General features: G+C 45.6%; 1 protein-coding gene across 4 annotated transcripts in view; it reads right to left on the minus strand.

The window, feature by feature from the left end:
- LARP4B (La ribonucleoprotein 4B) overlaps positions 1–25639 on the minus strand; it is a 92216-nt gene that overhangs the window by 26302 nt on the left and 40275 nt on the right. For all 4 annotated transcript variants that reach the window (XM_023256269.2, XM_011283589.4, XM_011283588.4 and 1 more), the window contains exons 4-8: positions 23997–24147; positions 23598–23738; positions 10842–10920; positions 9105–9241; positions 3247–3350 (exon numbers count right to left, since the gene is read on the minus strand). In XM_023256269.2, coding sequence (XP_023112037.1) covers positions 3247–3350; positions 9105–9241; positions 10842–10920; positions 23598–23738; positions 23997–24147 — 612 coding nt within the window. The remainder of the gene's footprint in view (positions 1–3246; positions 3351–9104; positions 9242–10841; positions 10921–23597; positions 23739–23996; positions 24148–25639) is intronic.

The raw sequence follows: 25639 nt of genomic DNA on the forward strand, positions 1-25639 counted from the left end.
CGGAGTCCCCATGGAGACCCCACAACTCAGTGCCAGGAGGTGAGCGCTGACCCATCCCCACGAGTCCAGGGCTCTCAGTGGGGCTCGGTGTGCATCAACAGCCCCTGAAATGATCAGAGGGAACAGCAGCAGAGCTTGCCGGGACGGGGGTGGGGGAGTGTCTCCCCACCAGACACAGTGGGAAAAACTCCCAACTCACAGGACCTCAGGCAGTGCACACAGAAGGGCCCGGCTGCAGTGTGCGGAAGAACAAAGAACCGGCCTGGAGTGAAGGCAGCCTGGCTCCCGCCTAACAATATGCCTGAAGGGTCAAACTGAACCTCAAACAAAGCTCAAAAGTGACTACAGGGGAAGAATACAAAGACATTCAGGACCCAATAACACAAAATCCAAATGCCTGGCCTCCATTCAAAATTCACCAGATACACCAAGAAATGAGAAAATATGACCTAAGGGAGGGAAGTCCATCAAATTAGACCCCGAACTGATACAGATGACAGAATTAAAAGGCAAGGATATTAAAATAGTTGTTAGACATATATTCTATATTCACAAAAGCAAAGACTGAACATGTTAAATAGAGATATGGAAGAAGAAAGAAATAAAGACCCAAAATGAACTTCTGGAATGAAAAATGCACTAAGTAGGATTAATGGTTAGTTAGAACTTTGAAAAAAAAAAAAAAAAGAAGGGAGAAGAGAAAAACTATTTGAAGAAATAATAGCTCAGGACACTTCAAGTACAAGAAACTTACCAGCTACATCAAGGTGTATCACAATCAAATTGCCTAAAGTCTTCAAGGCAGTAAGAAAAAAGAACAGTCACTACATACAGAGGAATGGAGACAAAAGTGAAGGACCCATCCTCAGAAACAACGCACACCAGAACACAGAAGAACATCTTCAAAACGCAGGAAGGATAAACAATCTTGTCAATCCTGGATTCTACACCCAGAGAAAGTATCTTTTATAAAGGACAGTAAAATAGACATTTTCTCAAACACACAAAAGCTGAAAAAACTCACTACCAGTAGACCTGCACCCCAAGAAATAAAGGAATACCCAGGCAGAAAGGAAGCTAAAAGGAAGTCTAGATCTAGACATGGAATGAAAAGCACTGTAAATGGTACATGGTGGATAAATATGAAACACATCTTTATTTTTAATCTCTTTAAAAGAAAATTGACCCGTTTAAAGCAAGCACAACAACAAAGCACTATGTGGTTTAGGACTACACAGAATTTCTGAGCACAGACGGGCGTGAGAAGTGGGGGACCATCTCAGAAAGGTGAACAAATGGTACTATATTAAGGAAAGGCAGATGCTGATACACTTCGGTGTCGACTACAAACCGTAAAAGCCACCACTAAAACAAAACAAAGAGTTATATCTAATAAGCCAAAAAGGGAGATAAAAACCACGTTAGCCCAAAACAAAGGGAGGCAAGAAAACAAGAACAGTATAGACAAAGAAAACAAGCAGCAAGATGCTAGATTTCAACCCAATCACACAGTTAGTCACTTCGAGGATAATGGCGCCAGCTCCGCACTCAGCAGAGATCTCCGGGGTAAGGAAGGCACGACCCAACTGTGGGAGGGTCCCAAGAAGTGCCCGCTAACCACGAAGACACGGACGGGCTACGTTAACACAAAGACGATGCACTGTGCCTACGGTAACACAACAAAGCTGCAGCGGCTATGTTAACACCAAAGTCAATTCCAGAGCAAAATACTGCCAGGGAAAACAGGGCCATCTGATAAAAGACAGTTCATCGCCCAAATCAACTATAATTTAAAAACTTTTCTGAGCACCAACAAGCACATGGCTGCTTTCCGAAGACTGCTGGCCGCTGGCCCCCAAGAGGGGCTCTCTGCCACCTGTGCTCGGGGCGGCCTCCTGTCCTCTCACTCAGCTTCTCATGACCACATTCTTTACTTGGTCAACGTTTAATTTATAACAGTTTCTTCTGAGGCTTCTCTCTTAAAATTTCCATGGTTCAAGTTTTACAACACATGTAGGATATGCTATTTGGAATAATATAAATACACCACGATCAGTGTCCGCAGTGAAAAGTAGAAAATTCTTCTTGGTTATAGTCTTTACAAGTATCTTACAGGACCTATGTCTTAAATACTATTGTGAGTTAATACAGGCACCCAAACTGGCAGGAAGAAACAGGATGATCCTTCATATTTGGAACCTTAAAAAGAGGACCAAAAATTCAATCCAATTTCTTTTTCTTCACATACTATAATACAGAATGAGTAAAAACGAGCCTCAGTTGAACAGAAAGTAAACCCTGCTAGAACAGTGCCATACGCAGGAAGGTGTGATTTTTTAATCCTATCAGAGATTCGTTAGAACTCTCACCTTTGTTACACTCCACCAGGAACTGTCCTTCCTAAGCCTGCACGTACACTAATCTATCTTCCCTACGGAGAAGGAAGAGAATGTCCACAGCATGACTGACCCAGGCCTAACTCATGGAAGACCCAGGACTAAGAAAGCAAACTTCCTGGGTCTCGAAGTGTCCACACAGCAGCCAGCCAGCACGCTCTAACCAGGCCAAGAGCTGCCTCTGTTAAAGCCCCACCTCACGGCTTTTCATCGTCCCAGGTGTGGCCAGCGGGTTCCACTGGCCTGCAGGGTTTACACAACGCGCCCCAGCATGAGCATCTGCACGAGTAACACATTTTCCAGCAAAGCAGTAACAGCAGATCACTCTTCAGGACACTTACGCTATCAAATACTGTAGTTTCCTAAAATTACTGCCTAAGTTGGAACTACTCAAGTTTTGATCTCCAGGCCCCGTTTCCACAGAAGGGACGTGCCTGCCTCCCCCTGTGCCAGCATCAGCCCTGATGTGGGCAGGCCAGCCGGCCAGTCCAGGCACTCGTTACAGCACATTCTCTCAACTCTTCCGAGTTGCCCTGCTGTCGTGGAGATGCCTGTCCTGAAAACTTATTTAACATAAAAACATGTTCCTTGTCTTAACTTGTGGGTTTATTATTTTTAACGAGTATTTAAACCTTTCTCACTTTTAATTTCTAAGTAGTGAGTTACCAACTCTCCTGTACTGTGTAGCGTGAAGTACACGGTGGAGTTCTGGGACACTATCAGCGTGTAGGTCCTGCGAAGAAAGCATCACTGTGCATATTCTTAAAAATATACCCCCCCAAAACACAAAAATAAACAAAAAACCCACACAAAAAATGTGCAAGCGTGCTTTGGAGGAGAGAGGACTTACTTCCACAGGGGTGGACTCGGAGATTTCACGCAGTATCACGATGCAGCGGTTCTGATTTGGCCTTACTTTTTCTCCCTTCTCGTCCACTTGGACTAAAGGTAAAGCTACAAAGAGAAGAAGAATGAATGGTAAAACACAAATACTAAAGCTGACTAACCATTTGTACGCTGTTATAAACACTCCTGTGCAGTGTGCTACATTATATTTACTAAATGCACCGAAGAAACCCGCATACAGTGGGTCACTGTGACACAAACTATCAGAAGTTTTTAAACCCGTCCTGCATTTACAGTTCTCTAAACAAAGGAACATGGGAATTCAAAAAGTCCTTTAAGAGCTACAGTAAATTTAACACCCTGTACCACAGATTCTAAAGAAAAACAACTAAATGGAGATCACAACTCAGAGTTAACTGGCTTCCTATTTCCACGAGTCCCTATCATAAAATAATTTTCTGTCCTATTATGACTTTCTATTTTAAACTCACAAGAAGGTGCCACATGTGCCTCACCCAGCTTTTTCCAGGGACGATACACCCACCGTCAACACAAGGAAGCTGGTGTTGGGGCAATGGTGTGCACACAGGGACAGGCCTGAATCAGACCTCACCAGTGCTTACATGCACTCCTTTTCGTTATGTTTTGTTTTTGGTGTCATGTCTACGAAACTGTATTGTGTACGATCAGAATCAGGGCTCAGTGCTGTCCACCCTGACAAGCTCAAGTTAGCAACATCAGGAATGGAAGAATGACTTTACTACAGGTTCCATTCATATTTAAAAGGATCATAAGGAAATATGAAAAGCTCACACTAATAAGTTAGACTACTTACATGAACTAGAAACATCCGTAACAATACACACCACCAAAGCACACCCTAAAAAGACAGTCACCAGAACAGGCCTGGATCTAAAAGAGAACTCAAGGCCCAGACAGTGTCCTTGGAGAATCCTATCAAATATTTAAGAAAAACATAAACCAATCCCACAGGACAACCTCTTTCAAAACACCAAAGGTAACACACTCCAATTCAACCCATGAAACCAGAAGTTCTCTGCTCTCCAATAAACTAAACAAAGACATCAAAAGCAAGAAAACTATGCACCAATAACCCTGTGAATACAGATTAAAAATTCTTACCAAATTTTGCCAAATTGAATCCCACAATATTTAAAAAATGGTAATAAATCATGACAAGCAGGATTTATCCCTGTAACAAAAGGTTGGTGTATTAAGCAACCGAAAATTAAGCAATGTAATTCACCACGTTAATGGAGTAAAAAAACAAACATAAAAAGCCATACAATTACCTCACATATACAGACAAAGTATCTGGCAAAATCCAACATTACCCCCCAAAATACTCAGCAAACTAGGAATGGAAGGGAAACCTCACTCAAGAAAAATCAACATCTAGCATCACACTTACTGAAGACAGGACAAAGCAAAACCACTGTCCCCTCCATGCCTGGTCACCATTGTACCAGAGGTTCGAGCAAGGGCAGTCAGGCAAGAATCAGTATATCAGAATGGATATAAAGAGGGAAAACTCTTTATATTCATAGGCCTATATATTCATAGGCCAACAGGCTCATTTCTATGCAGAAAATCTGATAAAATCTCCAAAACAACTAGAATTACAGTTTAACAAGTTTGTAGTATGCAAGATCAATATACAAAAATAAATTACAGGGGTGCCTGGGTGGCTCAGTCGGTTGAGCATCCAACTTTTGGTTTGGGCTCAGGTCATGATCTCATGGTCTGGGAGTTCAAGCCCTGTGTCAGGCTCTGTGCTGACGGCCCGCGGTCTGCTTGAGATTCTCTGTCTCTGCCCCTCCCACATGCGCTCTCTCTCTCAAAATAAATAAAGTTAAAAAAAAAAAAAAGAATTGTGTATCTACATACTAGCTCCAATTGGAAACTGAAATTAAAACATTATTTAAAATTGTGTCCAAAACAGGAACGGTTATAAATCTGGTAAGATATGGAAGTCTCTACACTGAAAACTGCAAAATATTACCAAGAGAAAAAATTTAAAACTGTAAACAAATGGAGAGATACTCTGTGTTCATGGAATGTAAAACTCACTGCTGTTATGATGTCAATTCTCCCCAAATTGATGTATGGATTCAGTGCAATCCCAGTAAAAATACCAACTGGCCTTTCTGAAACTGAAATGTGGATTCTAAAAGCCATATGGAAATGCAGACCATTTCGAAGAGCCGAAACAAAGTTAGGAAATTTTGCACCTACTTTAAGACTCCCTATAAAGCCAGAACAATGAAGACACTGGTGCCAGTGTTCAAACCTATAAGCAGATCAAGGACACAGGGCCCCACGTGTAGGGACAGATGATCCCAACAAGTGCACAAGGCACAGCTCAGGGGAGAAGGGAGTCCTTCCAGCAAACGGCATGGGGACAGTGCACACCCACATGTGCAGGGGCAGAGAATTTAGATCCCTACCTCGAACCACATACAAAAATTAGCTTCAAATGGAACACCTAAAAATGACCTAAAAATGCTAACCCTACAACTGTAAAGCTTCTGGGAGAAACCTTTGTGACTTTGGACTAAGCACAGATTTCTTAGGTACAACACCAAGAGCAAGATCCATAAAAGAAAAAAATTAATCAAGGGACTACACAAAAAATTCAAAACTGTTTTTCAAGAGACACTATTATTATTAGAAGAATAAAAATGAGAAGCTAGAGACTAGGAGAATGTATCTGAGCTTCTATCTGGAACACAGATAATACACATCTCAAACGACCCCCCCACCCCCCACCCAATCTCCGATATAAGGAAGGTGGTGGGTGGAGGGGGCGTGTGAACAGACACTTCAGCAAAGACATAAGAAGGGCCAACAAGCAGGTAAAAAGATGGCCCGGTGCCACAAGGCAGCAGGGAGACAGAAACCAAAGCCACGATGAGGTGAGCGCCACGTGCCACGAGAACACAGGGCACAGAGGTGCCTGTGCGCAGCAAGGGCCTGCGCCTCCCACCCTGGGAATGGGCTGACAGGTTCACAAGCTGCAACACATCCAGCTGCTAACCAAGACGGATGGAAGCCTCAGTCCGCACGGAGACTCTCACACCAGTGCTCAAGGCATTTACTTGTAGTCACAACCCAGGAATAACCAAGCCCACAGACCGGGGGGTGACTAATCCAGATGTGCTCTATCTACTGCATGGAATACGGCTCAGCAGTAATCGTGCTGAGTGTCAGAAGCCAGACTGGGGGGGGGGGGGGGGGGGGGGGGGATGCTATTGGATGACTGATTCCATTTACATAAAGTTTTTAGAAAATGCAAACCAGTCTGTAGCGACAGCAAATGAGTGGTTGTCCGTGGGGGGGGAGGAAACTCCCGGGGGTAACAGGAGGGTCGTCATCTTGATTCTGGTAGTTGAGTGAGAGAGAGAGAGAGAGAGAGAGAGAGAGAGAGAGAGTGTGTGTGTGTGTGTGTGTGTGTGTGTGTGTGTGTGAAGATGTGTAACTTCCCTAATGTACACTTAAAGCATGCATACCTAAGGTCCGTAAACTCTACTTCAATAAAGCCATAAAAACCAAACCAGCAGAAGGGACTGGCGAACCTCTCCATGCCTCTCATACCCGTCCTGTCCCAGTCCATGTGCCCCCTTAAAAGCCCCTTTACCCAGGGGTCAGTCCCGCTCAGGCACGTCCACTCTCACACCTGCACCTCTGAGCCGAGGAGACACAGTTCTGTTCTCCACACACCTGAACTTTGGATCCACGGGAGCATCTTGTCCACATCTGAAATATGCTTTCAGATTCAGCATTAGAACTTTAACACTGATTCTTACTGGAAACACAGGACCAGTTCACTTTACTGGTTCTAGTGGCCACGTTGTGGCTCTATCACAATGTATTTCTTCATGCTCTGGTGACAAATATCTGAGTCTATTTTTAAATTAGCAACTTCAACTGCATGAAGTATAAAAAAAAAATTTGAACCAGCTTTCTGTACCATGCACTACACACCATGCAGAGTATGATATAAAAACAGAATTTATGCAATTCAATCAACACTAGAGTTCTGGTGTCATAGTAGGAAATATTCAAAATGTCTACAGTGTATCTAACTTTATCTTGGGCATTTTGGGGATAGGGTAAGATTTAAACCGAGATCTCTGCTCACAGAGGCTTATTTACATCACCCTCTTCAGAACAACAACTAACATGCTAAGCACACTCTATTCGTCAGGTTATTACATGTGCACATGCATCGGTAACGTGACAATTCAAGACCCTCTGCCGATACACTACTGGAAGGGGAGGCGGCGGGGGGTGGAGAGGGTGACAGGGCTGTCTGTCCCCAGAGAGAAACGGCTCCATGAGGCAACCACATGGGGCAATTAAACATCCTCACTGTCTGCACGAACGACTCCTAGCCAGCATGGCCAGCTGAGAAATGATCCACGGGGCAGCCAGGCTTCCAAGGAATACCCAGGGGAAAAAAAGAAAAAAACCTACATCTGGGATTCCAAATAACAGGCAAAGAGTGTTAACAGGGTCACGAGCTTTTAGTTAGGAAAGCCACCGGCCTCTGCACGTAGGTCGGACCAAAACGCACTCCCGCGGAATCCTGTTCTGAACGTGAGACAAAGAGACACTGGAAAGCATATAGCTATCTTGGGAAACAGTGGTTACAATTTTCAGAATTCAAGCTTCATAGATGATGTTTGCTAGTTTCTTCACTCCCTGCTCCAATAATTTCATGACCTTACAACATTTTCCTAGGGGCAGAAAGTACAGAATTTTACCTCCAACTAAGTTTGGAGGTAAGATGCTCATTCTGTTCTTCTATTAAGTCAAATGCACGCAAGAAAAAATCATCACCGACTGTTAGCCACCCAGCTAAGCCAGGGAGTACGTAAACACATCTGCCTAAGTGTCTGTGATGGGAAGTCACAGTGGTGACACGGGGAAACGGGGTTTTAGTTCTGGCATGACTGAGGACCAGCAGCCCTGAGAAGGGAGAGGACGGAAAGAATTCATCTGGTGCCTGCAGTCGTGTTACAGAAAGTGACATTTTGTAATGAAAAACAAGCCCATTTCAAAAAGACATCCAGTGTACTGTACACTTAATTCAAAACTCATCCCCAGTGAAGCTGTCCTGGGTGGGAGGATGGGAGGGTGGGATGGAAGCATTACAAAGGCCGTAAGAGAACCGTGGGCAGTGACGGTCTCACTGATGCGTATCTCCCTGCTTCTAAACTGCCCCAACTGTACCCTTAAATACATGCAGCGCACTGTATGTCAGCAACACCTCAGTCACGTGGTTTTTATAAAAACACGAAACAAAATGTCAGGTTGTAGAAGCCTTCATCTGCAAAGCAAACCAGGACACCAGTGACCACACCTCTGGCATGCCAGACAACACCTGAAATATCCACGTTTCCTGAAGGCCTGCAGGCCTCGGATATAATGTTTAAACCTCCCTCTGATATCGCCAAATGTCCACAAAACAACTTCACATACATCCTTTTAGAGAAAAACCGTAGTATTTCACCAAAACTTCAGCAGGAAGTTAGTATTTAAAGAAACCCTCTTTGTCGGTAGAATGCTAATTAAAACGTATTCTACTTTACCCTGAACATCATTATCTACTTTATGGTTCACTAACATCACAGCTGTCATTAACCTGGACTACACAGGGGGTTGGGTTATGGAGCCCCTCAACGCCCTCGCCACACCCACGAGCCACTCAGCAAGGCCAGGAACATGAAGGAAGACCCCAGTCGCCATCAAGTACCTTGCACCCAACGGCTATTGATGTACAAGCTCACACAGCCGTCAAGACCATTTGTGAGCCAGCCCAGACCGCCGTTTACTTACACCTCAGCACTTCAACAATCAAGTTCATGTCAGTACTGAGCTTCTTGACGTGGTCCAGGTTAGCTACCGTGGTGATTGGCACGTACTGATCACTGTCCATCTGCGATATAAGGTACATGTCACTAGCAAGGTTCTCCCTGCAGAGAGAAGACAACAGCTTTGAATTAACCTTCCTTTAAAAGCAAGCTTCGGAAGAAGCAGGAGTGTGGCATGGGGGTACTTCAGAGTCAGATGGGAGTTCAAACCCCTTCCATCATTTGCCATCTCTCTGACCTTATGTAAAAATTTTTACAGACATTTGGAGAGGCAGGGAGGACAAAAGTATACTGCACTTGTTACAATCACAGGGTAAGCCTTTGGAAACATATTTATAGCTTATCTTTGTTCTAAGAAGTGTTTGAGTAGCTTACTAAAGATACAAACCCACTTTTTTAGGTATGAAAATCCTAAGAAAACTACGAAAAGGCCAGGAAAGGCCGGTCCCCAGAGTGCTCGCTGTTCAGTCTGGAACACGTACCAGAGGAGCTGCAGACCCAGTGGCAGCCAGGTTACAAAGAAGGAAACGTGACCAATGACATGACCCACGGGGTCCCTCCAAGGAAGCTGCAGGTACCAGCAGTTCAGGGGAAGGTGAGCCACTTGCTGCTGTCTGGCCCATGCTGCAAGCTTCTGGTAAGTCTCCATAACCAGGACGGCGTGCTCAAAACCTCTCAGCACAGACACACTGGTTCCGCAGCAGAGGCTGAGGACAATCTCTAAGATCCACGAAGCCACACAGCCACAGACCCGTGGAGGGACCCGCTGCTCCACCCCCACCTCTCAGGTGGCCCAGGGGGGCGAGAGCAGGGCTTGAGCAAGGCGCAGACCCAGCTCCTCCAGCACACAGCCTCACAGCCCAGGCTCACGGCCTGGCTCTCCATCTCAGAGCACGCCCTCAGGCAGGGTGCGGGGTGGGCAAGGAAGGAAAGCTGGGGCCCCACCCGGCCCTACCCCTCCTCTCCCCACCGTGCAGCCCCATAGTCTACGGGGCCCCCATCAGACGCTCTGAAGTCCGAAAGCAGGCCCAGAAAAATACTTTAAAAATCACTATCACTGATGGGAAACTTTACATGTGACACATCAGTTATCTTCATGCTCAAAGAAAATTACACTTAACCCAATCCCATCCTCTTGTATGTATGGTTGTCGCTTTGAACTTTAAAGGTTCTGCTTCATTTGTCAAGAAAAAAGGTATTACTCAGGAAGTTGTTCTCATAAAGAACAACTAAAACTACGAGTGGCACACATACAGAACGCTTTGTTACTGCAGAGTTTGGCAGACTACGAGGACTACTAACAGCAAATTGTTCTCAAACTTCACTGTGCTGAAGAATGTCTCTGTGAGGCGATGACCTACGGCCCCGCCTTCAGAGTCTGATTCTGTGGGATGGGGGGGGGGGGGGGGGGGGGGGGGGGCGTGCCCAGGACTCTGAATTTCAAAAAGCAACCTAGGAAATGATCATCACGATGGATCCATGCAGACGTGCGTGGAACACCGGCCTAGATGATTATGTTTGGTTCTCCACTGTGTCAAAGGCTAGGACTACTCCACATTCTCTACTTCCTATTAATAGCTATACACAGACATAGATACCAACAGACATACCCCCTCGTGTGTACACAGTGTCACATCTGTATAGAAAAACCGGCAAGAACACTCCAGACAGCAGGGATGAGAAAAACCACTGGCGTCCTTACCTAGACAAGCAGAACTCCAATGTCTTTTTGAGTACTTCTCGGGGGTCCTCCTGGGTTTCTGGTTGAGACTCATTTCCTCCTACATAAAAGCAATGATCAACTTAGGAAAACAGGCTTAAAATTTGCCAAGCAGATGATTCTGCACAGCAATTCTCATGATTTCAATGTACATGTTAATTTACCTACACTGTGCCTTGATAGTAAGAAACTTGCTATTTTACCTACTAAAAAAAAAGAAATCAGAGGCAAAAAATTTAAAACCCCCTCTCCCCCAAACAAAAACAACAGTTTCAAAAATAATCTGAGGGATGCCTGGGTGGCTCAGTCGGTTAATAACGCATCCTACTGTTGACTTCAGCTCAGATTATGATCTTGTGGTTCTTGAGTTCAAGCCCCACGTTGTGCTCTGTGCTGGCAGCGTGGCATCTGCTTGGGATTCTCTTTTTCCTTCTCTCTCTGCCCCTCCCCATTTCAAAATAAATCAACATTAAAAAAAAATATTATGAGCAGTAAGATTTATTAGCAAAGTTTAGAGGTCCTTCCCCCCCCACCATCCTGAAAATAAGTGTAAATTATTTAATTCCTTGTCTCAATTCAAAAGGCCTTTCAGGCAGACTGCAAGAACACAGATACTAAAACCAAAATGAAATATAAAGAAAAGAATCAAAATAAGAAAAAGGCAAATACAGGCCAGGAAGATAAAGGCTGGGGATTACAAGCACATGGGCCATAAGGATGATGCAGTCTCTACACTAGAGCCTTATGAACCTGCTGTTAAAAGTCCAAGCAGGCATGGGGCACCTGGGTGGCTCAGTCAGTTGAGCATCCAACTTTGGCTCAGGTAATGATCTAATGAGTTCACAAGTTCGGGCCCCGCATCGGGCTCTGTGCTGACAGCTCAGAGCCTGGAGCCTGCTTCAGATTCTGTGTCTCCCTCTCTCTCTCTGCACCTCCCCCACTCACGCTCTCTCTCAGAAATAAACAAACATTTAAAAAAAAAAAAAATTTAATGTCCAAGCAGGCAAAGTTCCAAGTAAGAAGCCTCTGGGCCAGAGATCCTACTGGAGGATACCAAGTGAGCAGACCCTCAACAGGAGACAGACTGGCCCGAGCCTCTAGAGGCGACTTCTTCTAAGATGGTGGACGGCACAGTGGACAATGTCTGAGCACGTGTCCCACGAGGTACCACTCACAGACCAGGGAGTGAGCTGGCACGCAAGGTGAGGTCCTGGCACCCCTGCACCTGCACACCACAAGAGCAGGATTTTCACACTGGAGTCTGGGGTGACGCCCCTGCCCTTCCCCCAAGACTCTGCACTCCAGGCAAGGACCCCAATTTTAGGTGGCCAGGATATCAAAGGCACCAAAACACTAAGAACAGTTTTCATACACTTCTACATAAATCTGCACACATACTCACGTACGTGGAGTTTTCTCACAAGAGACGCCAGTTTAAAAGTCAAAGACTGACAACAGTAAAGACAAAGTGGGGCATTTACTGAACAAGTAAGCACAAACTCTCTGCTCCCAGCGGGAAAGGCGATCTGCAGCTGAATGAGTCAACATGGAACGGAACATCAGGTGGAGTCAGACATGAAGGAGACCGCCACCGTGCACGAGGAGAGACTGCCCAGGCTGCTCCGGACGTGGCAGCCACTACAGCGGTGGCACAAAGCAGAGGCCAAAGGAGGAGACGGTGGGCCTGGCGGGGATCAGGGGAAGTGCGTTCTCCAGCAGGGGTGCCGCCAGAGCACGGGACTAGGCTCCTGCAGAGAGGTCAGCACGTCTGGGCAAGTCAATGGGAGCACACGATGAGGGCACAGAGGCCGGGAGGCGGCAGTCAGAGCCTGCAGGCCTTGTGGGCTACTACAAGGAGATGAGGATTCTAACCTAAATGTGATAGGAAAACAATTTTCATCTTGGAGAGATGTCTCCGGTCTGTACTGAAGATGGACAGTGAGGCACAGGAGGGAAGAAAAAAGCCTGGTTAGGACGCCAGTGCAATAATCGAGGATAAACTAGTATTTGGGACAATTCCAGGTAAGGGTGGGACTTCAGCCAAGGACACAGAAGATCGGTGGTCTAGGACCGACCCCTGGGCAGGCCAATCTCCGAAGGAGAACAGAGAGGGTGTGGCCAAGGAGGGGACATGAAGTCAGCAAGAAACACAGGACACGGCAAGGTCAAGGGACAGAAGAAGCCACAGTTCATCACTGGAGGCCCGGATAAAGGCAGTCACAGTGCTGTTGATGAGCCTGGGGCAACAGTCTACCTGGATGGGGCTTGAGAGGGCATGGGACACGAGCACATACAGACAGCTGGCCCAGACAATGCTTCTGGAGAGTTCTGCTAGGGAAAGACCGGGCGTAGAGGGCAGGCTCATCTAATGTGAGAGAGAACAGTGCTATGTGGAAGGCTCCTCCTATGGCAGAGAAAGGGTTCACGAAGACCCTGAGAGCGCAGAAAAGGGTCCCAGACAGAGGCTGAGGTGTACAGGTGTCAGGGTGGAAAGTGTGCTTCTGATGGCTCCAGTCTTCACAATTGAGACAGACGTGAGGTCATCTGCTTCTAGGCAAGACGGTGGAACCGGAGGTCCCCCCCCGACCAGCAACACTTCGGCATCCACCCTCGGACAACAGTGCCCAATGGGAGCTCTGGCGTCCAGGGAGAAGACGGTGAAACCTGGGTACGGTCCAAGGCTGAGCGAGCCGTTTGAGAAGGCAGGCTCTGCATCCAGGCAGCTGACTTGCCAGAGGCCCCAGCTACAGACCCAGAAATGCTCTGCCCCTTGAGGATTCCACCACACCGTTTGGCTTGGGCCTGTCACCAGCATCATTGCTAAGGACCCCAGGAGGAGCCTGGCCCACCTGAGTCCTGGGTAATCAGCACAAACACCTCGGTCCTGGCTGTGGGCCCCAAAGTGGGCCCAGCTCCAGCCCCCCAGGCTGCAGTCCAGGAGTCCCTAGAGCAAGCCCAACACAGTCAGACTGTAAGTACCATGAGGGCACCAGAAGTGGGCTCCTGCCACTCTCCACCACAGTCCGTGAGCAGGCCTGCTGGCCAAGGGCCCCCCTGGAAAATACCCACAGTCAGTGCCTCTGGAGACAAGCCGGCCGACCCAACCTCAGGCTGACAGCAGGTTCTGAAACAAGCCTGTGACTTGGCTTCAGCCCCTCCCAGCAGCCCACAAGCAGCTGTGCCCGCCCAGAGACTCAGCAGGAGACACAGCCGTCCCTGTCCCCAGAGCTCCCAGGGACCACACAAGATCCATAGCCAGATTCCAATGTAAAGGAGACGTACAAATGGCCTGACAAAGGGTCCAAAATAATCATCTTTTAAAGAAACTCAGTGAGGGGCACCTGGGTGGCTCAGTCAGCTAAGTGGCCGACCCTTGATTTCGGCTCAGGTCATGATCTCACAGTTCTTGAGTTTGAGCCCCGTGTCCGGCTCCAACTGATGGTGTGGAGCATGCTTGAGATATATTCCCTCCCTCCCTCCCTCCCTCCCTCTCTCTCTCTCTGTCTCTCCTCTCCCCTCTCTCCATGTGCACGCTCTCCCTGACTCTCAAAATAAATAAACTTAAAAAAATAAAATAAAATAAAGAAATTCAGTGAAATCCAAGAGAACACACACAACAGAATCAGGAAAATGATGCAAAAACAAAGTAAGTTTAGTAAGGAAGAAGAAACCATACAAAAGAAGTAAACAGCGGTGCCTGGGTGGCTCAGTTGGTTGAGCGTCCAACTCTTGATTTCGGCTCAGGTCATCATGCCAGGGTCGCAGGATCAAGCCCCACATTCAGCCCTGTGCTGAGCCTGTTTGAGATTCATATTCACCGCCCCCCCCCCCCGCCTGCTGGTGTTCTCTGTCTAAAATAAAACAAACAAATAAACAAAAACAAAAACCAAACAGAAACCCTGGAGCTAAAGAACACATGGACAGACCTGAGAACAGAGTCAGACATGCAGAGAGACTCGGCAGATGTGAGATGGGTCATGTGACATTAGCCAGTTAGAGGAGCAAAAAGAAAAAAAAAGAAAAGAAAAACAGTGAGGAAGTCTATGTGAGTACTGGGACACCATCTGCTGGGATTCTGTGCACTAGCATAAACTGTCTGAAAAAAAACAAGAAAACAAACCCATTCATAACTGCATCGAAAAGAATAAAATATCTAGGAATAAACTCAACCAAGGGGTGACAGACCTGTACCCTGAAAACTTTAAGACACTGATAAAGAAACTGAGCAAGACACAAATACATGGAAAGATACTCCATGCCTGTGGATTGCAAGAATATGGTTAGAATGTCCACACCACCCAAAGCAATCTACAGATTCCATGCAGCCCCGTCCAAAATTCCAACAGCATTTTTCAGAGCTAGAACAAACAATCCTAAAACTCATATGAAACCAGAGACCCTGCACAGCCAAAGCAATCTCAAGCAAGAACAAAGGGGGCATAAATGCTCCCTGATTTCAAATTATATTACAAAGCCAAGTGATCAAAACAGATTGGTATTGAAATAAAAAGACACACAGATCAGTGAACAGAATAGAGTCCAGAAATAAACCCACACATATAAAATTCAACTGATTTTCAACAAGACTGACGAGAATACTTAGTGGGGAAAAGGTGTGTCTTCACTGAACAGTGCTGGGAAAATGAGGCAGCCACATGCAAAAGAATGAAACCGAACCTTGATCTTACAATACGTACAAAAATCAACTCAACACAGACTGAAGACTTAAATGTAAGACCTAAAACTATAGAACTGCTACAAGAAAACGTAAGGAAAAAGCCCCTTGAGATGAGGCTGGGCAATAATTTTTTTGGTCTTGCAAAACCATGCAAGTGGGACCACATCACACTAAAAGCTTTTGCTCAGCAAAGGACACCATCCACACAATGAAAAGGCAGCCTACAGAATGGGAGAAGATATTTATGGGATCTAGACCTCTTTGATAAGGGGTTAATATCCACAACATGTAAGAAATTCATTCACAATAGCAAAACAAAACAAAAATTTCATTAACAGTGGGCAAAGGACCTAAATAGACATTTTTCCAAAGAAGACGTACAGATGGCCAACAGTCCATTAAAAGATGCTCAACATCACTAACCATTAGGGAAACGCAGATCAAAACCACCATGAGACAACATCTCACACCCACCGGGATGGCTAGTATCAACAAACCAAGATAACAAGTGTTGGCAAAAACGTGGAGAAAAGGAACTCCTGTGCGCTGCTGGTGGGAATGTAAACTGGCACGGCCACTGGGGAAGACAGTGTGGAGGCTCCTCACCAAATTAAAAATAGAAGTAAGTACCATATGATCCAGTAATGCCACTGCTGGATGCATATCCAAAGGAAATGAAATCAGTATCTGGTAGAAACAGCTACACTCTCATGTTCGTGCAACGTTACTCACAGTGCCCAAGACAAGGAAACAACCCAAGGGCCTGTCCACAAATGAATAAATAAAGATGGGACGTATACAAACACTGGGGTATTACTCAGCCATAAAAAAGGAGGCATCCTGCTATCCGCGACAACATGAACGTTGAGGCGCTATGCTAAGTGATACAGTCAGGTACAGAAAGGAAAAAAACTACATGACGTCACTTGTATGTGGAATCTACCTGAGGGTAGACCCACGGTTACCACGGGCTGGAGAGTGGGGGAAATGGGGAGATGCTGGTCACAGGATGCAGACTTTCATTATCAGACGAATTCAAGTTCTGTGGATCTAAGGGACAGAACGGTGACTACAGTTGACAATCCTGTACTGTACACCTGAAACTGGCTAAGAGGGTAGACCTTAAGTGTGAACACACCAGAACAAAACAACTACGTGAGGTAATGGGTATGTTAATTAATTAGCTTGACTGTACTCATCATTTCACACTGAATACGTAATATCAAATGACCAATGTGGTATATTTTAAACATATTCAATTTTTACTTGTCAATTAAACCTCAATAAACCTAGAAAAACCGTAACCTCACCCCGCCATTTCCTCACATTGTTTCCTTACACTTCTCTTTTCTATTGTGGTTACCATCCTCCCACATGCCCTATCACGAACTTACTTATTATGTGGGTTAGTTGTCTGTCTCTGTCAAACAGATATAAGCTCAAGTAAAGCCAGGGCTCTCACTAGTCACATCACTGATGGATCCCAAGTAAATGTGGCACATGGTAAGTTCTGAATAAATACTTTCCGAATGGAAAACGAAAACAGTAAACAAGTTTTCCACGTGCAGGAACATCGGCCCCTAAGAGAAAGGAGACGTACGACTTTCCGAGGCCCAGGCTCAGGAAGTGAGAAGCCAGACAGAACTCAGTGGGCATGCTGCGTTAAGGAGCACAGAAGAGGGTGCCAGGACAGGGGGCACAGGGAGGGGCCCGCTCAAGTAGGCAGCCGTGTCACGGCAGCAGTGTGATGGGAGTCCCTGAGACCGGGACGAGCCCCCTGGAAGGTCGAGTAGCAGCACGCAGACCTCTCTCCCCAGGGGGCTGGAGACGTGCCTGCCGCCCCCACTGGACCAGGGTGCCTCCCGCTCACAGAGCATGGGGTCCTGCCTCAGGGGTGGGAAGGAACCGGCCGACTAAGCTCCACTCCCCTCAGGCCTAACAAATCTTCGAGCAAGCTGTAAAAGCATCAAACCATTTCCAAGTAACTTAGATGTACGTTGGAACGATAACCAAAATACTTAAAGAAATACAAAACCATTAAGCGCCCAACCAAGACAAATTCAATCCAACCAAAACTTACCACAAATGTGAAGCAGGAAAATAGGACTCGTTATTAACAGCAACCTGTCCAGAACTAACACAGATGTTAACATGAATTGACAAAGACATTATAATGGCTAGCCTCCACGTGCATAAAAAGTTAGGTAGAAATGTGAAAATATTTAAAAGACGCACCTAAGACTTCTACAAGTGAAAACGACAATGTCTGATATTAGATATAATGGAAACTTTCCAAAATGAAACTGAGAAATAAGAGTTTTTAAAAAGGACCCAAGACTGGTGAGCTCTGGGACAACTTCAAGAGTCTTATACAGGAAAAACCAGAGATCGTAAAAGAAAAGACCGGGATGGGGGTGGGGGTGGGGGGTGGGAGTCACAGATAGAGGAGCATCATTTGAAGAAATTACGGCCAAAATTTTTCCAACTTGGATGAAAACATTTATAAACAGATTCAAGAAACTCAATGAACACCTACCATAAGAAACATAAAGGCTGCTTTTAAGATACATCATAATTAAATCCCCAAAACCACTGATAGAGAAAAACAGCTTGAGGGGCGCCTGGGTGGCTCAGTCAGTTAAGCATCTGATGTCGGCTCAGATCATGATCTCACAGTTCATGAGTTCGAGCCCATGTTGGGCTCTGTGCTGACAGCTCAGAGCCTGGAGCCTGCTTCGGATTCTGTCTCCCCTTCTCTGTGCCCCTCTCCCGCTCATGCTCTCTCACTCTCTCAAAAAATGAATAAACGTTAAAAAAAAAGAGAGAGAGAAAAACAGCTTGAAAGAGAAGTCTGTGTGAAGTGCTGACAAAAAAATCTGACAGAGAATTCTACACGAAGCAAAAACAAATGTAAAATAGAGATGGTTTCAGAGACACCAAAGCTGCAACAACCCATCACAGCAGATCTGCACTACGAGAGAAGCACTGGAGTCCTTGAGGTGGAAGCAGGAGCATAAGCAAAAGGACCCTTTGTGGGTTCACACAAAGGAAGGAAGACCACCAGAAGTGGCAACTACAGAACAGCCCCATTAACAACAGCAAAATACACACTCTTCTCAAGAGAAAAGGGAATGCGTACTAAGATGGCCCATATTATGGGCCATGGTACAAATCTTAATAAATTTAAAGGGATTCAAGTCATTTATGTCCCACAACTATAAGGAGAGTAAATTAGAAGCCAATAAAATAAAGCTCCCTGGGAAATCCCCAAATATTTAGAAACTAAGTATCAGACTTCTACATTACCCATGAATTAAAATAAAAAAAAGAAAGAAAGAAATCAGAAATCATTTAACTGAATTTATTTTTTTGTAAAAAAAATTTTTTTTGACGTTTCTTTATTTTTGAGAGAGACACAGTGTGGGCAGGGCAGGGGCAGAGAGAAAGGGAGACAGAATCCGGAGCAGGCACCAGGCTCTGAGCAAGCTGTCAGCACTGAGCCCGACACGGTGCTCGAACCCACAAACCACGAGATTGTGACCTGAGCCAAAGTTGGACGCTTAACGAACTGAGCCACCCTGGCGCCCCTGAACTGAATTTAAACACACACACACACACACACACACACACAATATACCAGAATACACAGAGATTGTGCTAATAAACGAGTATTTAGGAGGAGATTTATAGAAATAAATGGCCACCTCAGAAAAGAAATGCCTCCCATCGATGAGCTCAGCTTCCATTATAAGACACTAGAAATAAAAATTAAACCCAAGTAATGAAGAGAAAGTAGATTATAAATATCAGAAAAAAAAACAATGAAACAGGAAGGAGAAAAATGATGCAGAAAAATCGATGAAACCAACTACCACTTCTTTCAGAAGATCAACAAAATTGACAAACCTCTACACAGATTCATGAGGGGGGGAAAAAAAGCTATGAATTACCAGTAATAGTAAGAATGATGCGGCATAGCTACAGATCCTACAGATGATAAAAGAATAAACAGAGTTTTATGAGCAATTCTACACGACAGAGTTGACACTTTAGATGAAGTGGACCAAATCTCTCTTTGTGAGACACAAGTAACCAAAACTATCTCAAGAAGAAATGGACAACCTGAGTAGGCCTACATTAAAAATCAAACTGGGGAGGGCGCCAGGGCGGCTCAGTTGGTTAAGCACCAACTCTTGATTTCAGCTCAGGTCGTGATCTCGTGGTTTGTAAGTTTTGAGCCCCACATTGGGCCCCATACTGACAGCATGGAGCCTGCTTGGGATTCTCCCTCTCCCTCTCTCCGCTCCTCCCCCGCTCATGCTCTCACTCTCTCTCAAAAAAAAAAAAAAGGTAGCTGAAAACTTTCCTTCAAACAAAACTCTTAGGCCTGAAGGGCTTCACTTCCTTCATTTCTTCATCTAAAAAAGAAACGATGGCCTCTTCAAAAAAAATTAACAGAGGAAATACACTGAAAACTACAGACCAACATCCCTCATGAACACAGATATGAATACTTTAAACAAAATTCTGGCCAATCTAATCCAACAACTAATCAAAAGTGTATTACATCATGACCCAGTGAAGCTTATCCCAGCAATATAAGGTGGATTATATACAATCAATGTAATTCATCGAACACACTAAAAGAAAAAAAGTATGATTATCGCCACAGATGGAGAAAAAAGGCATGATAAATGCCAAAAACCACTCCCGATAAAAACTCTCAGCAAATCCTAACAGAAGGGCACCTCACGAACCTGATAAAGGTCATATACGCAAAACTACACTAACATTACACTTACTGGTGAAATGGCACGTTTCACCCCTACGATCAGTCAGAGGTTTGCGCTCATGATCTGTTCACTGTTCACCTTTGTAATGAAGGCTGTAGCCAGGGCAACCAGGCAAGATAAAGAAATATAAGGCACCAGATTGGATAGGAAATAAAACTGAATGTTTTTAACAAATAACACGACTGTCCATGTAGAATATACAATGGAATCCACAAAAAGTTCCTACAACTAGGAAGTGAGCTTAACACATTTCCAGAGTGTATCAATTCACAAAAATTAATTATATTTCTAACTGGTATAAAAATTCCAAATTAAATTTTTTTTAAAAATCTCTTACGATAGCACCCCCGCCCCCCCAAAAATGAAATACTTACGGATAAACTGGACGAAAGATAGGAAAGACCAGTACACTGAAAAGTAAAAATGTAGCCAAGAAAAATTACAGAAGACCTAACCAACTGGGGAAGTGTAACAGCTCATGTGCACTGCACTGAGACGTCAAGTTTCTCCAAGTGACCTACAGATTCAGTGCAATCCCAATGAGCATCTCAGCATTCTGAAGACATTGACCAGCTCAGCCTAACCTGTATGGACATAAAAAGGAACTAGAATAGTTAAAATAATTCTGAAAAAGAAAGCTAACACCACCTGTTTGTAAGAATTATTTACAGTAATCAAAACAGGGGGCACTATTTTGAAAACAGACTTAACAGATGGAACAGAAGAGTGCCCAGAGATGAACCCACACGTAGGGACAAATGATCCTGACGACAGCCACAGACAGCCCAGGGGAGAAGGGGGTCTTTCCAGCAAACGGTGCTCTAATAGCTGCACACCCACACATGGGGGAAAGAAACAACTCTTCTGTCTACCTCACACCATATACGACAACTGACTTAAAATGAGCCACAGACCCCAAAAATGTGAAACTTAAAACTACACAACTCCTGGGGAGACACCTCTGTGACTTCGGATTCAGCTTAGATTTCTTAGATACAAAACCAAGAGCAAGACCATAAAAGAAAAAAGACCTGATAAACTACACCATAGACCAAATTTAAAACTTCTGCTCTTCAAAAGACACTGTTAGGAGAACAAAAGACAAGCCACAGACTGAGAGAATGTATTTGCAAATTATACACCCGATAAGGACTTGTATCCAAAATGTATAAAGAACTCCCAAAAGGCAATAGTAAAACCGAATAATGAGCAGACAACTTGAACAGACCCTTCACCAAAACAGGCATATGTAGAAGATGTTTGACACCATTAGTCATCAGGAAATACAAACTAAAACTAAAATAAGATTCAACTACCTACCTTCTGAATGACTAAAATTAACAAGACTGACCACACGCAGCATCGGTGAGCATGTGGAGCAGCTTTGATCTGCTGTGAGCACGACTGTGGACGAGCACACAGAGGTCCACTATGGACCACAGCTCTACCACCTTTTCAGAAGATAAACCTACCAGATGACCCATCTGTTCCATTCTTACGTATCTACCCAAGAGAAATGAAAACATCTGTCCATACAAAGTCTTGTGTTATAAACGTTCATAGGAGCTTTATTGGTAATAGCCAAAAACTGGAAACAACCCAAATATTCACCACCAGGTGAATGGAAAAACTAATGGTGGCATACAATGGAACGGAATAAATACTGCTCCGCAATAAAAGGAAATGACCGATGAATGTTACAACGTGGTTGAATCTCAAAATTAGTAAGCCAAGTAAAAGAAGCCTGACAAAAAGAACACATGACGTAAAACTCTATTTACATAAAGTTCTAGAAAGTGCCAAGAGTGACAGAAAGCAGATCAGTGGTTGCCTGGGGCAAAGAGAGGACACAGGAAGCTTTCAGTGGTGACGGATATGTTCATGATCTTGATGGTTTTACAGGTGTATACACATCTTACCGAATCTGGTAGAGAAATCAGTGTGGAGTGGAAGAGTCAGCGAATCAACTCGATAGTGCACCTAACACCATGCTCCAAACTAGGGAAAATAAAACTTACAGACAAGCTGGGATGCACTCTAAACACGTGATGTTTATCGTACATCAATTATGCTTCATTAATGCCCTATGCCCCCAAAAGCAAAGAGGAGGAAAGGGCTGGGGTCCATGGAGAACAGAAGGTGTAAAATAGCTGTCCAGGGGTTCAACCGCACCGTAGCCTTGGCCACGCCAAGGGCTAGCCGGGAGTCTGTGACCCCGAACTGACGATGAGAGCATTCCACGTGCTACCCATTTTGTTCAGCCACCTGAGCCCACCTGCTCAGGGGTCAGCACGTGGCAGGTAGAGAGCTGACGCAAGGAAGTAACCAAGGAAACGCTCTGGGTGCTGCCGGCGGAGCCAGATCACAGCGGGGGCCACCAGCAACAAGTGCCAGCAGCCACAGTGCAGGCGCGATGTGCCCAGGGCTCACCCTCCCCCAGAAAAATACACACACACACACACACACACACACACACACACACACACACACGCTGCTGAACTACGGAAGTCTGATAAGCAAGACGTGCAATGAGTTGTGTTCACAGATCGCCTCCCGGTAAGAATGCGGCAGCGGCGCCGAGGGAAGGGGGCCCTTCTCTAGCTCAGGTGTAGCTCCAGTCACCCGGGACACCAGATGCACTCACGGTGCAGTGCGTCTGCTCTGCTCTACCAGATTCCCAGTAGATAATCTAGGGGAATTATTTCTCCCACTCTGGTGGCCCCATCCAATGGTTAGTGAGGAGAGAGTGGCCTGCCCCACAGTCTGCTGGCGCTCTGAACTGTGAGTCGTCTCTTAGATGACAGTGGAATCAAAATTGGAGGTGAGCCATCCATGCCCCATCACCCCTGGGTACTTCTACACTGGCCACATCCTGGCCCCAAAGAGAACTGTTCTGTTCCTTCTTCTGAAAACAGCCTTCAATACTCCCTTCCACGGAAAACCAACTTCCTTTGGGGCTGACTCTCTATTTCAATACTCACGTTCCTTTTCTGTACTTCTACCAACACCCGGACCTATGGCCCATCTTCTGCTTCTCCTGATTAAACCAGACCCACCTTTCAGGAACTGCTCAGATCTTAAATGCCTTGTGGCACCTTGCCAACCAGAACTCATCTCTGTATCCAGATAAGAGGGAGTTCAAAGTAGAATCAAAGGAAGCAGTGAAAGGCAACAACGTTTAGAGGAAGATTTAAGAAGCTCAATTTTAAAAAGCAACATAAAACAGTCCTCAGTGTATATAAAAATGAATTCACGAAAGAGCTTTACCAGTCTCGCTGTTTTCCGGCGGAGATTCATACTCTGAGCGGTCCAGAGCCGACGTGCTCACAGCTGGTCGGTCCGGCTCCTGCAAATCCGACAGCGCCACACTCTCATGACCTTTGTCACCATCACCATTGGCATCCAATCCTGGAATTAGGAATATTACCCCAAAGGGCAGGATTAGAAGAATAAATTTCTCTTAAAACAAAACAAGCAAAAGAAAGGCTTAACAGTTGCAGTTACTTGAGTTTTTTTAACTTGTGACAGATCTCTTGGCTCTTAAATACAGTAACAAACCAGGACACAAATCTTAATTGGTAATTTCTTAAAGACGGGTTAAATGGGAACAAAGACTAAGCCTTGAGGGCAAAGGCCCTCCTCAGCACCAGCAGGCTCCAGACTCACCCTCCTGGCCGCAGGCTGTGCAAGGCCCAGCCGGCTCCTCCCAGTTTGCACTCACACCGCCATCCGCCGCACTGCCCGCTTCCAAACGCAGCACGGGGGTCCCCCACACTTTAGCATTAGGGTTTAGCTCTGAAACCTTGGCTGTCGGTACCTAGGGGAAAATGCAACATATACATTTGTATCCCAATTCTAAACAAACACAATTTTACTCATTAATTTAGAGCTGAAACACCTCTACATGAGAGAATTACACGTGCAAAGTAACAAAAGTTGATGCACTGAGCTGGGCCTCATTCACCATCAGGTTCCTCATTTCCTACTAAGTGGAGGCTCTTGAGAAACTACAAATGAAAGATGAGGTCCCCAACTTCATGAAGATTCAATAAATAACTGGGGATCCAACTGTCATCTCTGTTCTAGAAAACCCAACACAATTCACAGATTTACAGAGACGAACAGAAGGTAGATGGATAAAGTTCATACATCACAGATCTCACTACCGTCCCTCGGCATTTACATGATTTCGGTCTGTTTTTTCTTTTGTTTTAACCCCTGCCCGTCTCTCTCCTAGTCCAATGCTGCTGTAGAGCCTGGGTGCCGAGCAGACTCTCCACCGTGCAACCACACACATCCAGCTTTCCCACATTACTGTATTCAAGCCACCAAACTGGCCCCCTGAGCTCGTGTACACACTCCATGCTCTCTAAGGTCTTACCACTAACCTGGGTCTCCCCCCCCCCCCCCCGCCGGTGGCACCCGTGCAGCTAACTGCCCCGAGCGTTCCCAACACAGACCCACGTGGTCCTAGGAGCGCGGCGCCCGGAGGCAACACACTCGCAGCCACTGTGGTGCTCCTCTTGCTACAACACGTCTGTCTGGCCCACGAGCCCACATAAACTCCTGTATGTCCCCTTGGTTGGCCACTGTATCGCTCATATCTGGCAGCCCTGACCTCAGGACAGACATGCCCGAGAAATACGCTGAGGAACGAATGTGTCATACGCAACACAAAACTTGCATGTTCCACTATCCAAGGAATTGTGCAAAGTCTTAGGCCACAACTGAGGGGAAACCTATCCTTATGTAATTTACTACTCCTTAAGCAGTAGATGCTCAAATCCAAATCAAGTGTTAGGAACTTAACACAACTTTAAGCAGTTAACCAGTATTCAAGCGATCCTCTTGAGTGACAAGGGACGAAAGAATGGAGACGTGTGATCAGGAGCAGATGATAGGAAGACTACCTCTGAGTCTGCTAGATGCCAGGTGCACTCTATGCACCTTCCTGGGCTTCATCGCGACAACCCTGACGGTCTCACAAGTAGGAGACCAAGGCAGACAGAGGTGAAGCAACCTGCTCACAAAGAGAGTAAGCAGAAGACCATCCTAACCCCGGCAAAAACGGAACACTGTCAAGTGTTCATTACCGTCTTGTAATTCACACGAAGAACAGCTTGCCCCCGTTGTATGTGAGGCGTGGGGCTTTTCCTGCGGTCACGTGGGACTCTCAGTGCCTGTCGACAACTCACGCTTCACCTGCTTGGCTACCTGTCTTGCTTCTCCACTGAAAATTCAGGGCCAAGCAGTGGTTATTAAAACCAAACGTGAGCTGACCTTAACAGCTGCGTTCTGAGGCGACTTCA

This window comes from Felis catus, chromosome B4 (genome assembly GCF_018350175.1).
Source record: "Felis catus isolate Fca126 chromosome B4, F.catus_Fca126_mat1.0, whole genome shotgun sequence".
NCBI lineage: Eukaryota > Metazoa > Chordata > Mammalia > Carnivora > Felidae > Felis > Felis catus.